General features: G+C 37.9%; 1 protein-coding gene and 1 long non-coding RNA gene across 5 annotated transcripts; one reads left to right on the top strand and one right to left on the bottom strand.

Annotated features, from left to right (window-relative positions):
- Positions 1–3,906: 3,906 nt before the first annotated feature.
- zfand2a (zinc finger, AN1-type domain 2A) lies at positions 3,907–9,191 on the bottom strand. Of its 4 annotated transcripts, none has more exons than XM_044181837.1 (11): positions 9,014–9,191; positions 8,122–8,222; positions 7,937–8,031; positions 7,308–7,439; positions 6,638–6,789; positions 6,430–6,552; positions 6,222–6,297; positions 6,051–6,127; positions 4,811–4,852; positions 4,374–4,504; positions 3,907–4,218 (listed from the first exon to the last, which is right to left on the bottom strand). In XM_044181837.1, exons 2-10 carry the CDS (start codon positions 8,174–8,176, stop codon positions 4,393–4,395), a joined length of 864 nt encoding a protein of 287 aa, XP_044037772.1. In that variant the 5' UTR covers positions 8,177–8,222; positions 9,014–9,191; the 3' UTR covers positions 3,907–4,218; positions 4,374–4,392. The 4 variants fall into 4 exon arrangements, with proteins under 4 accessions (XP_044037772.1, XP_044037771.1, XP_044037774.1 ...); XM_044181836.1 differs by having other exon boundaries at positions 4,420–4,504; positions 9,014–9,189; XM_044181839.1 differs by lacking the exon at positions 9,014–9,191 and adding an exon at positions 7,561–7,585 and having other exon boundaries at positions 4,420–4,504; positions 8,122–8,175.
- Positions 9,192–10,135: 944 nt separating this feature from the next.
- Positions 10,136–15,177, top strand: LOC122868385. Its single transcript, XR_006376095.1, has 3 exons — positions 10,136–10,522; positions 10,865–10,917; positions 14,663–15,177. It is a non-coding gene; the product is annotated as an uncharacterized LOC122868385 (long non-coding RNA).
- Positions 15,178–16,035: the final 858 nt, after the last annotated feature.

Here is a 16,035-nt window from a genome sequence, read left to right as displayed (position 1 = left end):
TCTCCTGTTTTCCTACTGTGCGGTGAAATGACACTTGTGATACCAGGAAATTGCAGCCGTGTTAGAGCTCTGTGTTTTCCTCCTCAGCCTCCAGGTCATAAATCTCCAGCTGGGAAGCATCTCTCCACCTTTAACACCGACACGTGTTGCATGCATGAGATCAGTCATTTTTTACAGAAACGTGGAAAATCAATTAAATATGTAACCATTTGGACCTTCACACGTAACGTGACCTTTTCTAAACTGATACTATTTTGTGATCCTGTAGAAGTATTTTGGAGATATGGTAGCTTGAAAAATATAGCACATTCTGGTCTAAAATTCTTATGTTTCTATAGTAAAGCAACGAGGTGTGTGTGTGTGTGTGTGTGATAAATTAAAACAATGCTTTACTTTTAATATGCCAATAAAATCCTTTACACTTTAATAAAATATTACAATTACAAACCTTGACTTTTGCAAACTGATATTTATAAGAGGTACATCCACTTGGATATTTGTTGACAGATTTGGTGAAGAATTTCAGCATTACTAAAAAAAAACACTGCCACAGGGTCATATGTTAAACTAGTAACTGTGACATCATTCACTGGATTCATGGCTAGCAGGGTTGACTCATTTTCTCCCCGCAGCAGTCAGTCAGAAAGCCTTAAAGTACGCTGAAACAAATTCAAATGACAAAGGAAATCATGTCCCCGTTCATGACTGAGATCAACAGATACTTGAGAGGATGCTGTTGCGTCACAGGCATCAGGTGCATCAATATTATGCCTCGACAGGCTCATGACCTGGGAGGGACTAAAATCCTCAGAGACGAGAGGCAACAGAGGAGAAAAACTGCTTCTGTCTTAAACATGTCAGAGGCTGATTGTTTTCTACACCCTGAGAAATGACCTTTTCAGCAATCACAGCAAGAATTTCTATTTTTAAATGTAGTTTTCTGTTTTGGTCTTCTGTCTGCACAAACCCTTTTTCACGTCAGCCTAAATCATGAACGTAGAGGAATGTGAGAAATGCAGGATTGCTCTGCTTTTCTGGCAATAATTGCAGAAGCATTGAGACTAATGTGAAAGTTATGTGAAGAATCTTCCAGACTCACATCTCCTCCAGTTATTATAAACATGAGCAGATTAGGTAATTCACATATTAACATTCATTAAAATGTTAAAATGTATAAATATGCTCCAAATCCTATTTAAAGCTTTTTGTACATACAGTAGTTTGAAACAAATTACTTTCCTCCATGAATATGCAAATGTATGCAGCAATATGCTACTGATCAGATCCATGCATAATTTTGTTCAATATGAATGAATTGTATACAGAAACTAAAGAACCAAATGTCACTTCACAGTATCACCAATGAATACTTGGATATATACACTCCCTGACAAAAGTCTTGTCGCCTATCCAAGTTGTAGGAACAACAAATAATAACTTGACCATTTGGAATCAGAAGTGGCTTATATGAAAGGCAAAGGCCTCTAGATTTTGCTTATTTTACCAAAATAAAATCTTATCATGCCTTGATTTTTAATTATTTTATTAGGAAAGAAAGGTCAGACTTTGCTTAGACAAAAGTCTTGTCACTTAAAAGAAATAATGTACAGTACAGAACATAAAGTCATGGTGCAGTGGAAAAATAATTAATATTGTGTATGACTCCCAGGAGCTTGGAGGACTGCATCCATACGTCTTGGCAATGACTCAGAAAACTTATTAATAAAGTCATTTGGAATGGCAAAGAAAGCATTCTTGCAGGACTCCCAGAGTTCATCAAGATTCTTTGGTTTCATCTTCAATGCCTCTTTCTTCATCTTACCCCAGACATGCTCAATAATGTTCATGTCTGGTGACTGGGCTGGCCAATCCTGGAGCACCTTGACCTTGTTTGCTTTCAGGAACTTTGATGTGGAGGCTGAAGTATGAGAAGGAGCGCCATCCTGCTGAAGAATTTGCCCTCTCCTGTGGTTTGGAATGTAATGGGCAGCAAGAATGTCTTGATACCTCAGACTGTTGATGTCGCCATCCGCTCTGCAGATCTCTCGCACACCCCGATACTGAATGTAACCCCAAACCATGATTTTTCCTCTACCGAACCTGACTGTTTTCTGTTTGAATCTTGGGTCCATGCTGGTTCTGATAGGTCTTCTGCAGTATTTGCGACGATTGGGATGCAGTTCAATAGATGATTCATCGGAAAAATCAACCTTCTGCCACTTTTCCACAGTCCATCCTTCCTGCAAGCTGTGGGCCTTGGCAAATGCAACACGATTTTTTAGTTGTCTTCTGTTTAATGCTGGTTTCTGAGCACTAATTCGGCCATTGAGACCACTGTGTGACAGAATTCGACAAACTGTTCTTGTAGACACAGGGGTTTCTGGTGACCAGTTGTTATGTACCTCTGCTGCAGTTGAAAAAGGGCTGGCCCTGGACTGTCGAACCAACAAACGGTCCTCTCGAACAGTAGTCTTACGGGGTCTGCCTGACCTGGGCCTGTCATGAACTTCACCATTTTCTTCAAATCTTTTTGTTATCCTCTCCACTTGACCTTTAGATACATTAAAGATGTCTGCCACTTCAGCAGGAGACTTGGTCTTCAGGCTCTTGATGATCAGCACTTTGGTCTGTGGTTGAATCTTTGGCAGGCTGTCAGAGGTCAGGATGCATTTCAAATGAAGGTTGGGTGTGCTGGGGTTCTTCTTCTACACACCAGGGAATGTGTTAATTACAGCATTTGTCACAGGCGATGCTCTAATCTGTGATTGGTTGAATCCTTTAAAGATATGACAAGACTTTTATCTAAGCAAAGTCTGACCTCTCTGTCCTAATTAAATAATTAAACATCAAGGCATGATAAGATTTTATTTTGGTTAAATAAGCATAAGGCCTTTGCCTTTCATATAAGCCACATCTGATTCCAAATGATCAACTAGAAGTCAAGTTATTATTTGTTGTTTCTACAACTTCGATAGGCGACAAGACTTTTGTCAGGGAGTGTATATTCTGTGTGTTATAATACTTATAAGAGAGGCAGCTGCATCACACTGATAATGTAATTAGGTATTTTGTGACACATGCTGACTGGAGCAGGTCGAGAAGGTCTTGTCCAGCAGTCGTATGCCTTTCGGTCGTGTTTATTAAATATTATTTAAATTGCTTAGTTTATGTCACAACACTGCTTTCCAACACAGCATTTCATTGGTGATCACATAAAACAGCTCAGCAGACCTCAACAATGTCTGTCTTCATCATGCAAATGGCAGCAAAGGCAAAAATATTGGTGAAAAAGGAGAATTCACCAGATTTTACATGACAACTGAATCTCTGTCAGAATAGTAAGTAGAAAAACAGCAGCGGTCTCCTGTAACAAACAGCTGAGAAGCAAACATCCATGCCTCTATAAAAGATTAAATATCATCTATGAAGTGTTACTGCCCTCTGCTGTACAAACCCTGAACGACTCATACTGCAACAAGTACATGTTCAATGATATAAAACACATCAAAAGAAGCAGATCCTCAAATTTGATTCAGTTTGTTTGGCATTTTTGCTTGATAAATGACTTAAAGATTAATTGATTACCAAAGTTGTTACAGATTCATTTTCTGTCTAATGACTAATCAATTAATAGATTGTTTGTTTCAGCTCTAGTAGCAATAAACACCAGAATGCTGCACATCAGATCAAAAGGTACATACTGTAGATCCTGTATTTTGTTGAATAAAACTGGCCCAAGTGCATCAGAAACTGAACAAACCAGAGCCCTTCCTGCTAAAAAGCTTAATAAATTATTTGATTTTTCCACTTCACAACTCTAATGGACTTGCTGATTTGCCTAAATAACAGTCTCAGTGTGAAGTGTGTCTTCAAATCTGAATCAATTGAGTGATTTAAAATTCAGAGTGCAGCTTTGAAATAATTTATTCAATATTCATATATGGTAATACAATGGTTTCATCATGAACAGCATATAAAATATGTACAGAGCAAATAATTAGTAAAAATGACAGATCCTGCTGGGAAAATATGTGCTTATATTAGAAGGCGGCAATGTCTCAGCAAACGTCCAAGAGTATTTCTTCATGTAACAATCATTGATCCTGGAAATTGATACTCCAGATGTGCAGTTTCTAGTAGATAATTAGCACAGCTTGAAGTCTAAATGGTGGGCGGAGATTAAGAAAGGCTGCAGTTGGACTGTTTGGACTCCCTCCCCTAAACAAAGAGAAAATACAGTTAGAAACATAGACTCATTTATCCCCATACATTTCCTATAATAATTAAAACATGTATCAAAGGCAAATTAGTCTTTCATCTTCAGTTCATAAAAGTTCAAAGAGGATGGGTTGCCATGACAACAGTGTACCTACATGCGTTCCTGTTAGCATGCTACTGATGGCTAAGCTTTCTGGGTACCTGTTGTCTCTGCTGCTGACGCCTGTATTCTTCTTCACTGGCAGCGAGAGCCTGAGCGAGAGCCAGATCCTCCTGCTCCTGAGGGCTGAGACACAAACAAAAAAACCTCAGACTCACACACTTAGCGAAAAAAAACAACAACACAAAGTTAAGTTAAACCTGGATTTATTGATAGTGCTACCTCACTATTATTCATACAGTAGATTTAACGGATGATATATATTTGAATAGGAATGGTTCCTAAAACTTGAGATTTACGAATAGCTCCAGAACAGCTAATGACTGGACCTTGTGGTGAGATCTGCACATGATAAAACCTTACAAACAAGTAGGCCGAGCACTCTCACATATATTTCTGTTGCATTTCCAAGGGAAGAAAAAAAAAACCTACTTATGTGAATTCAATGGATATTTGCTTCTGGTTGGTAGCACCCTAGAGGATGTAAGAGATTTAATATAAAGACAACACGTACAGCCCATTCCCTCCTTTCTTAAATCTTACAATCAGCGCTACATTACATTGAATAAAAGGTAATATTGCTTCCTATTTTACACGGTTGATTAGAGGACTGAAGCTTAGGAGATAGATGAGATGCACATCACAGCAACACTAAGCTGTCTCTGCTGTAGGCAACCTGCCAGCTAGGAAGGGGAAGTGGAATGATGTTCCCATAATGCAAAAAGAAGCAAAAATGTGTTAGGCACTTTGAGAACCATGGAGAATGTTGTTCAAGTGATATTACAGGCCAAAACCGCAGCCTTTTTTCAAACTGTGCTTTTTTGTTGCACTTTTTAAATTGAAAATGTTTCCCAAATTTGTTTTCTGTCATGCCCCCTTTTCAACATGTAAACCGATTAAATTTGTATTAACAGGTAACAATATTGTTGTTGTTACAATAACTAGTTACGAAAGGAGCCCAGCTGAATTTTATTGATATAACATTATAAACAACATGAACTGCATGTTTCTTTTCATGCATGTTTCTCATGAGTTACTGTTGTGCAAATAAAGAATGCAAGTTAAACTTCATCCAAATTCACAGAGCTTTAGACACAAAGCTGTCCTGCTATGTTGACAGTGAACTTGAGAGCAAGACAGAGTTCTTCTACATCACTTTTATAAAAAAAAGTTTTATTCTGTGATCCTTTTTATGTGCTTTGAATCTCTTTGATTTTATGTATTCATATTGTGTGATTTTATTGGTGTTTGCATTATCTGGTGTTTTACTTACACTTTTACATGGTTGTTATTTGAATGTTTTGCTTTTACTTTTGCAGCACCTTGTAGCCTTATTAAGAAAGGTGCTGTATAGATAAAAATTATTTTATTAGGAGTTTGCTTGATGAGCTTCACCTGTTTTTCTTTTCTTCCCAGTTAGAAAATCTGTCCATCTCATAGTTTACATGTTTTACTGTCTGAATAAATATTCAGCAACAGCTAGCATCAGAGAACTGTTTGTTTGTTTATTAGATGAGAGTCATTCAACATCAGTTACACTGTTTTAAGCTGAAGGTCAATGAGACACACAGTTCCACTCTCAACAGCAGCACTCTGACGAGCGTGTTAGGAATGATGTTGAGCTGGTAATAGGATATTTCTGGGATTATGGCTTTTGATGACGCTTACTCACCTAAGGGCTGGCTGAACTGTTGGGCTTGAATCAGCCAAAGACAACTCCAGAGCCCTTTGTAAAGCCTGCTCCTCCGTCTGCAATGACAGCATGAGCAGCACACTCATGTTTACATTTTCCTCGCACTGGGGAATTTTCTATCAGGTGATGTCACGTAAATAATGAGCATACCATGCCGGCCTGAAATGATGCCGATGGTGGTATCACATTCTGTGCTGAAACGGAAGTAGGGATCCGCTGGGTAGAGCTAGAAAAAAGGAGAAAAAAAAACAGGACATCAAAGGAGTGAAGTAGTATTTTAGGTGTCTATTTAAAAAGTAATTAGAATTACCATTTTCTTTTATTAAACTTAAAATCAATAATAAGTAGAAGTGCTTACCCACTGTTGTGGCCTCTGTTATTTGCACCCACACCATTAGAAACAGGTCTAGAGTGTCCTGAAGCTGATGAACTAGATCCAGAGGTGGAGGAAGCACCATGGGCCCTCATTGCAGCAGCATGTCTAAGACAAAACATGAAATTATTCTTACTGTGATATTTCCCAGATAAAAGAACAGTATCTGAAGGTGTAGTGTGACTGTACCCACCCTGGTTTGGACAGAGGTTTTCCATCAGTCTTACAATCATGGTCTAGTGGGTGCCGGTGTTTAAGACAGTAATTCAGATGACACTGGTCACAAGTCACTCGTATCATTTCCTTCTGCTTACAGCCTCCTTTAGAACATTTATTTGTGAAAATCTGAAAGAAAAAAAACCCTGTCTGTTCTTGTTGTTTAGATTCTAACAGAATGTAAGGTGATAGAGGTGGGCGATATGGCCAAAATCTTCTATCATGTCATATGTAATTTTATATCACGGTAGTGGTATATATCACAATACAGTAATTGTTCCGTAAATTAAATTAAGAAATGGTTTAAAACAACCATACCGAACCGTGCTTTGTCACATTACATGTCATCACATGTTTTTTGTCACTTTCTTCTTCTGCGGCGGTTGGCAAACCATCTTAGAGGTGCATTACTGCCACTCTCACATCATGGGAGAACGTGTTAAGCACAAATCACGTTACAGCAGTCGTGAGATCATGCGAGAATCCAGCCCTGATTTGCTACGTAGCCTGCCCCAAATATATAGCAGAGACACTAAGGGATAACTCCCGCGGTGGAAACGGTATTGCCAAATTTATACCATTGCACGGTATATACACTGTCATATCGCCCAACCCAATAAGGTGAAACACCTCAGGTTTATATTAACCTTTCTCTTTCTCTGTGCAGGGTCCGATTTGCAATCCCGATCAATGTGTTCACCGACTTTAATGTCGGGCATCTCTCCTCTCTTGATGGGAATCGGGATGTTGCACAAAGGACACACTGGGACCTGGACATCCTACGGGAAAAATAAAACCAAAGACATTAAACAAAGATAGGATTACAGCTCCTCAAGAGGTTTTCTTAGATTATATATAATTTTTATAATAATTATATTGTATTATAATATTTTATATTACCATCATCACTGCTGTCAACTCTGACCTTAACAGTGTAAAAAAAACAGTATATAAAAACAAAAACAAGATATGGACAGCATCATGGTCCTTTGATACTATATTTATTGTTCAAAAAGAATCTGCACACAGAATAACGCGCACTGAGGGATTGACGATATATAATAATCCAACATGATATCAAAATCTGCAATGGGATTTATTTTGGTGGTCGCTATGGGACCATTTATTTATGTGCACTAATGCACCATAATGCAATCAGTAATGATACACATCATACACATTACATCTCTATTTATTTTGTTTACTTTACATGTGAGTTATATTTAAACATGTTTAACACAGTACAAAAAATTTACTGAAAACAGTTATCACTTACCTTTTTGTAGGACGACATGCATTTGTGATTTGCATAGGTAATGTGGTCCTTGCAGAAAATCTCTTGACAGGCGTCACATCTCATAGGAAGAAAATCTGTAATATCACGTATGGTTTTAAATTTCAGGTTCACATCAGACTTAGCAGGATAAACAAGCAGGATCATCTTTCCCAAACAGTACTCACCTAAACGTTTGCAGGTCTTCTCAGAGCAGTGCTCTCCCAAATCTGGAAACTCCATCGCAGAAATACCGCTACACAGCTGACAGAGGTGAAATATCAACAACCTGAAGGAGGAAGAAAAGAAAAAGTTTAGTGTTTTAAACCAAACTGTGAAGTTCTGACTGTGTGAACACTGAAACGGGTGGACCCACTGCATGCTAGCTAATGTTTACTGTGGCATTTTAAGTCAAGTCATCATGAGTTTTAAGAATTGTTATCGCATCGTTTCAAAAGCTCATAAGTAACGTCATAGAAATTTACGTCAACTTAGAACCGCTGCTGGCTTTGGCTTTCAGGAGTTATCTTGGTCCAGAAAACAGTGGATAACTAAAAGTTATGAAACCTTACAAAGAGACAGCTAAACTGCTAGCTAACGTTCGCTAGGCCAAGCTAACTTAAACGATTAGCTTGGTTAAGTTACATAACGAACTTGCAGCTCACGTTGGTTACGATCGTACAGCAGAGATATAACGTTAACTTAACAAAAAAGAGAAGTTTCCGTAACGTTACAGTGACTAAATCAGGAAAATAACATGCTTTACAAATCGCCATGAGTAACAACGTTAACGTTACTTGTTTATTAACCACATTAAGTGCTAGCAGCTAGTTTGTGTGTCGCTAAGCAATAAGCTCACATTAAGTTATAGCTACCTTGTCTAGAAAACATTATTTAAGTGGATGAAGACAAACATATGTGCTACACATTCACCCTTTATAGAATAAACCCCATGAATAAACACCGTTTCGCTGTCCAACGTTAACTTAACCAAACAGTATCATTAGCTTACTAAGCTAAGTTAGCTACTTGAATCTGACAGCTAGCGTTAACCTTATCTTTGGTTTAATTTGTACTCACCAAATCCCGTTTCCTTGTCTGTTGGGTTGTAGCACGAGGCCACAGTGTTATCTTAAATTATTCGATCGTGCCTTTTTTGACAGTGCTTTAACCACAGATCCCTGAGCACCACTGTCTCTTGGCTGCTGAGCTGTCTTTTTTTCCATCAAGTTTTGATGTGTCACGCACGCTCCTCCCACGACAATAACGTAACCTGACGTCAGGAAAACACGCGTCACCGCGGGTGTGGTTGCGCTGAGTGGAAATGACAGGTAAAGTCTGGAAAAATCCAGACCTTTTCAGAATCAGAATCTGCATTATTGGCCAAGTATGTGTACACATATAGGAAATTAATGACCAACCAAACATACCCATGTCTCCCTCTCCGTATCTTCTCTATTACATTTTGTAAGTTACTTTTACATTATACGCAGACAGATTGAAAAAAACAGCTATTTGTGTTTTATTGTTTAAGAACATGCCGGAAGTGTCAGTATTGTGTCGTGTTTATCTTGACACTAATTGGTATTTACAGGCAACATCTGTATTCAGAATAATGAGTGTTTTCTGCCCTCGAGTGGTCAAAATAGGGACTGAACACATTAAATCAGTCAAACCAGCATCAATGCACACATGATAGCATACTAAAACGTCCCGTGAATACTCTCAAAATAAAGTAACTTAGATACTCACAAACAGACAATGATAATTATTTTAATATTAATTATTTGTAATGCCAACGGTTAGAGTCTACAATCACACATTCTTCAGTGGGAAAATTAAAGAAAAAATATTCTGATCATTATTATTCTTTAGATGTATCAATAAGAACATTCAGTCACGTCAGTTTTAATATTAATAGTTTCTGTATTAACGAATTACACTTTGTTATCAAACAATCCACAAGCATGCCCCATGTAATGCATTCCAATAAACGGCCTTGTAATAAATACTTCCTTTGTGAATGTTTTATCTACATTTACATGGATAGCGTTGAGCAGGAAGTTAGAAACATTGCTGTTGCCTTGATTGTTTTATTTTGAAAGGGTTTACCGGAGCTGATCGTATGGTATTGTGTCTAACATGACGCTATGTGATAGACGACGAATGTAAAATCAAAGTTTTTCTCGCCCTCCAGTGGCCATAGGGAGGAACTGCAATGCTCCATTAAATTCGTGGCTAAACACAATGTTAATATTGGTATAAAGTTATTAATTTCAGTATTTTGTACAGCTCAGTGCGATTATTATGAATAACAACAGTAGCGTCAGTGTTGGTAACAATTATATTAACAGCTGTCATAGTATAGGTTTTAATGAGCGTTTTCTGGCGTGCAGAGCAGTCTAGCCTCTGTTTCCGAATCAAAACAAAGATGGCAGCTCGCCGGCTACCTGAACCGGAAAGAGTCGCAGCTTGGGAAACAGGTTAAAAATCTTTAATAATCTTTTTATTATTCGGCGGGCGGAATATTTCTTCATCCAGATGGCTATAAAAGTCTTTGAAAATCCTGGAAATACCCCCAGAACAACGGTAAGTGACCCTCTAGGTTTTTTCAAACACCGCCAGTTACCTCTGTGACCACTAGACTGTATGCTAATGACAGACACAAACTGGGGCCAACTTGTATGTTGCTAATTCATAAACCGAATAACAAGTTACTTTGGGGAGAAAACATTCCCTAAAGAGGGTGGAAACATTTTCCCTTCTAGACTAAACCTTCCGAATAAATACATGACAACTTTAATACTCAGTTCGGGCTTGTTGTCCGTTTGCTAACTGAGCTAGCTTGCCGAATGTTGAAGCTAATCTTAACTTTCGTGTAACTTTTTCACATTACGTTTTCTTGTGTTTTCTGCCCTCTGGTGGTCACAGTGCGGAACAGTGAACTCATCAAGCTACATCAATACAGACATATTACACTTCCGGTGAGTACATTCAAAATAAAGCAATCAGAAACAAACTAACGGGAATTATGTTTATTGTTTGTATTATTGCTGTAGCAATTCTTTAGAAATGTCAATATGTGTATTCTTAGTCATATTAGTACTAATGGTAATTTTGTCTGTGTTATACACTTTGTTATCAAACAATATGAATCCCTGCACCATGTAATGCATTCCAATAATCAGCCCTAAAATCAATCCATCATATAATCATCACGTCTGTCTGTGGGAAAACCCATTCACAAATATCTCAGTGTTGAATAAGCTTCGAATCCCACAAATGACTCCCATCTGTGCTTCTCTTGAGTGCAGAGCAACACAATGGCACTTCACATCTCTCCAGCATTTTCATTTTAAATGCAGATTACCTTTTTTCAGCCAATTGACCAAGACCACTCCACTTATTATGATTTTTGTTTCCGGTTTTGTCCCCTTTACCTTCTCTGTCAGCTGATTGCCTTCTGAAAGAGGCTTGTATTTGAATTAATTTGCCACTATTGCTCATCCTGTCTTGTTGTCCCTCCTCAGTCACAGCAACATATAGGATTGTTTTGTCAAATGTATGGAAATGTATCGGTCTATTTATTTATCCATTTGCCTGCATTTCTTTCGGCCTCCATCATCGGGTTTGCACAGTTGTCAGTGACATAGATCTCTATGTCACTGACAACTGTGTAAACTCCATCCGATGATGTCGACATGTGTCTGTTGAGTTCAAGTGGACCTTTTGAATTGGGGTTGAATTGTTTTTTCAAACTACTGTTTTCAAGGTCAAGAATGAACTTTTAATTATTTCCATATACACCCCTCCTCTGTTTTACCTTGCTGTTGATTGCTGTTGAGTTGAATACCTTTTAAGGCTTTAAAGGCAAAATACTTAATGCTATTCAATTACATAAAGTCAAATTTACAATGCTACAACTTTTAGTAATGTGGTTTGTGAATTTTGACAATTTGTGCACATCAGTGTTTGTAACATATTTTGTAAAATAATTTTCTTTATTATCTCCCTTTGGTAAGCAAGATGACCTTTTCTCAGCCATAACGCAAGTGGCTGGTGTCCTGTGCATGATTTGGCACGCACTGGCAAAACATTTATCTGTTGCACGTAGATTAACCGACGCAGATGTAAATCGATGGCTGGGTGAGTACGCTTTGCTGAAGTGCTGGGCTGTTTTCATTGGAGAAGTTTTTACCTCTTCTGTGCACATCTGCAAGCTGGGCTGGAGGTGGGGCCATGAGGAAACATATGAGATTCACCAAATCCCATGAATTTCAAATTTTATACTGTACTTTCCAAAAAGCCTTAGTGTTGTAGCAGTATTACTGGACCTCTGGGATCAGACTTATGTTAACCATTAATGGGTCACTGAGCACCCAGACCCCTTCATGGTATCAATATTTATTGCTCCCATGGGATGAGTGGTGAAGATATGGTGTGGGAGACGTGGTGTGCGTGTTGAGACATTTTCACCGGAGAGGCAGGGTTTCCCATTGAGTGGTAGTTTAACTGTTGAGCTGGCTGCTTAATTGAAGGCCATTTGGCAACTGCAGGTACTTGTGGGCTCCTGCTGGTTTATTCACAGTGTGTTTTAGGAGGTAAATCTGCTCACTGACCCCTGCAATTATTCTTTTTCTCATTAACATTAGCTGGACAGTGTGTGAGTGTTGCATTGTGGGAGACACTTTATGCTAGTAGTTAACATTTTGTACCTACAGTATAACTAGGGAGAGGCAATTAGGGAGTGAGGGAATGTCAAATAAAAGTTCCTTTAATGGTGAAAACTGGAATTTGACATTTCATTCCAAAAAATGTCCTCCCTAAGCCATAACGCCTTGATCCTTGTTTAGAGATGTCCGGAGTACACACATTAGATTGTTGGCTGCAGTGGGAACTCTTTTGGTGTCAGTTTAAATAGATTTTCAGTTCATAAACTTGTGAGATCTTGTTGTTGTTTTACACTTCCATCATCTGCATGCTGCCTCCTCCTAGAATCTCTCCCATGATACAATTGCATGAGTCTTTTTGATCACAGGCGGTTCAACATTAGGTAGTGGATTTGGGAAATGTATACAGTAAATCTAAATCATGAAACACTTGTGACTTGTACATTGAATCTTTACAAACAACATCACTGCACCTTGGTCTGGATTTACAGAAAACATATTACAATGTATTCTACTATAAATTAAAGTTTGTATTGTATGCAATATGCTACATATTCTACTAGATTCATATGTAGTATATATGTATATATACTACTGTATATTCATATTCATCAACTTTAACAATAACTGTATTTATATTATGTAAGATACATGCACTACCTCAGTATGAGTCACAGTTCTACCTCAATGAGGCCTGCAGAGTTGCACTACTAGACTCTTTACTGCTGCACGTATATATTTGCACAGCTTCCTACACAATGCTCAAGCCATGTCATGTTATTAAGTATTGTAATGTATATCATGTCTATAGCTTTTGGATGTTATTTACTTTTTTTGCTGTATTTATTATTTTAAATAGCTCTTTATCTTTATCTGTTTCCTACCTCTTCTGTTTCTTGAACTGATCTAACATGAATTTCCCTCAGGGGATCAATTAAGTCTTATCTTAAAGTTTAGCTTAAATATGCGGACCAGTTTCTTTATTTTACTGTCTTTTAGGATTAGCCAAGTTGAGGGTTGATTTAGACTCAGTAGGAGTCATAATAAAATTCAATCTTGTAAGCCTGGAAATATAAGGTTCTCTCAAGTTGGTCGACAGCAGCTCTGATAAACTGATCATTGAAGATTTGGCATGCCAGCTAGAAAAATAGTTATGTGCTTTCTATCTTTTGAAATATTTAACCCCAAAAGAGTCTTTGAAAAAGCCTAAAGTAATCAGCATTCATGAAAATGTGTGTAACTCAGTTTTATTAAAAAGTGAGATAGAGCCATATAATCACAATTTGACATCAGTTATTTAAACTCAAGTCCAATCATCCAATCTTTTGACAATTTACCGGGAATGGATCTTACAAATTTGAGTATGGACTGCTCTCTCAGATGAGTGAGTATAATGGAGTGAAATTGAACCCAACATTGTTTTAGATGGCACGCAGGCTAAATCTCTTGCAAACTGATGGCTTAAAATGTTAATATATCAGAGCAGAGAAGTTCTTGGTTTAATGCCACCAGGCTGAGTGGTGTCTTTGCAGATTTTACCAGCTGATGGCAGCAGGATTCTTCCACAGGCCACTGAGCTGAGGAGATCCCAAAGGATTTAGTGACTACAGTGTACACATTGCAAATACAACATGTGTTTTGTCTGTATATTGTCACTGCGTGGTGAAAATCTTGTCTGAAATGTAAATTCTCTTTAGTTATTACATTTAATTAGTATTATAACATGAAAGCCACAACACTTCATACAATTACAAGGTTTTTGCACAACAACAGCTTTCTATACTTACTGTATTTAAAGGTTCTTCAATACATAATAATTGATCAAAAGTATCAATGGACTTTTAATGAATTATAAGAATATTTAAGGAGGAAAGTCATGACTTTGCTGCACATTTCAGCCAAGTTATTATGAAGGGATCAATAAAGTAAGTGATTTAAATAACAGTACTTGACCACATTCTTCCTTTGAGATAAAGAGTTAAATATAATGTAAGAGTGCATCATCAGGAACAGACAGAGGCAGTTTACAGAAAGCTGGCATTTCTCTTCTGTTTTGCAGCACCTGCCTCATAAGCTGCTAACGCTGCGGCCAGATGGCACTTCTCTGAAAACACCTGGCCCTCCACGCACGTCCCTGCAGCCTTCTCCCGTACTGTAGACCCAGACCTCTTCAGTTGTTGTTAAGGATGCAATTTCAGATTATCAGGCATAATGGAGGATTACAGAATCTCTCAGCAGTGCAGTTGAGTGATGTCTAATGTATTAAGTCCATCCTCGTCCTTTACCAGAGGAAGGAAGGTTGCTGACAAAAAAAACCATTTTTTTTCCAGACTAACTATAAACAGAGTCATCTTCACCTGAAAACAAAGAAGGAAATATTTAAAGATGAATAACCTCCAATGCAGAACATATAAGTCCACTATTAAAGAACTCCAGTCTTGTCAAACTTTTGTGTTTTTGACATTATGAGCTACATCTCTTTGAGTGTGTGTCAGTTTGGCATCTGTTGCACTTTTCATGATGTCCTTACCCAGTCCCAGTACAGTGTGAAATGTATTTTTATTATCATTTTTAATATTTTTCAACCTGCTTTGACTGCAGATCTGTGGGGTTTACTGCACAGGACAACTCAGTGAGTATTAAACAACTGTATGACAATATTGGAAAGTCAGACCTTTCCTGTCACTATAACATCTATATGTTATGATAGTAATAATAAAACACTTTATTAATTGCTGTGGTGAAATGAAGAGGTCAGAGTTCAGAAGTTAGAGGCCAGCTCTTGCTCAAGAACACTTTGGCAAACTGGATGTTTCAGACACAAACACATAAACGCGTGTGGTTTATCCTCTCCAACAGTTTGTTCACTCTGCCACATATTATTGGTCCTGATGTGGCAAACCCTCGAGACATTTGTTCATTATGTGTATGTGTCTGTCAACACTCATGCTTGTGGCACACTAAATAGAATCAACAATGGAAAGCAAACAGCCACTAGAGGGCACAACAGGTCTTTTTATCCACACAGAAGCAGGTCTTTTGAGATTTTGGTTTGATGAAGCCCTGATGTGAGGTCAAGGAGGCCTAAAGGTCTGTAGGTGTACTAGTCCGGTCATAAGGTGTGAGTGACTAATTGATAACAGAATGCAAGATGCAGAATGAAGTAGAGTGGTTGTGTTCCTGCAGAATGTGACAGTAAACTCAACTTGTGAACCACACGATCAGACCACAACCAGTGACTTTTTTTCTTTCTTTTTTTTTTTTTTGCCACATATTTTTCTGTAGGAAAGAATGCAAGCAACATCAGTGGTACAACATTAAGCTTCAGTCTGTCTTTTTGTGTTAGAACATGTTGTCTCGTTGTGTTGCAGTATAGTTCTACAGTAAATATCTCTGGGGTTTTTGGGGTTTTTTTGTTTTGTTTTTTTGTAC

The sequence above is a fragment of the Siniperca chuatsi genome, linkage group LG21 (assembly GCF_020085105.1).
Source record: "Siniperca chuatsi isolate FFG_IHB_CAS linkage group LG21, ASM2008510v1, whole genome shotgun sequence".
Classification (NCBI taxonomy): domain Eukaryota; kingdom Metazoa; phylum Chordata; class Actinopteri; order Centrarchiformes; family Sinipercidae; genus Siniperca; species Siniperca chuatsi.
The sequence above is the reverse complement of the archived record's forward strand: the minus strand, read 5'-3'. Positions and strand labels throughout refer to the sequence as shown.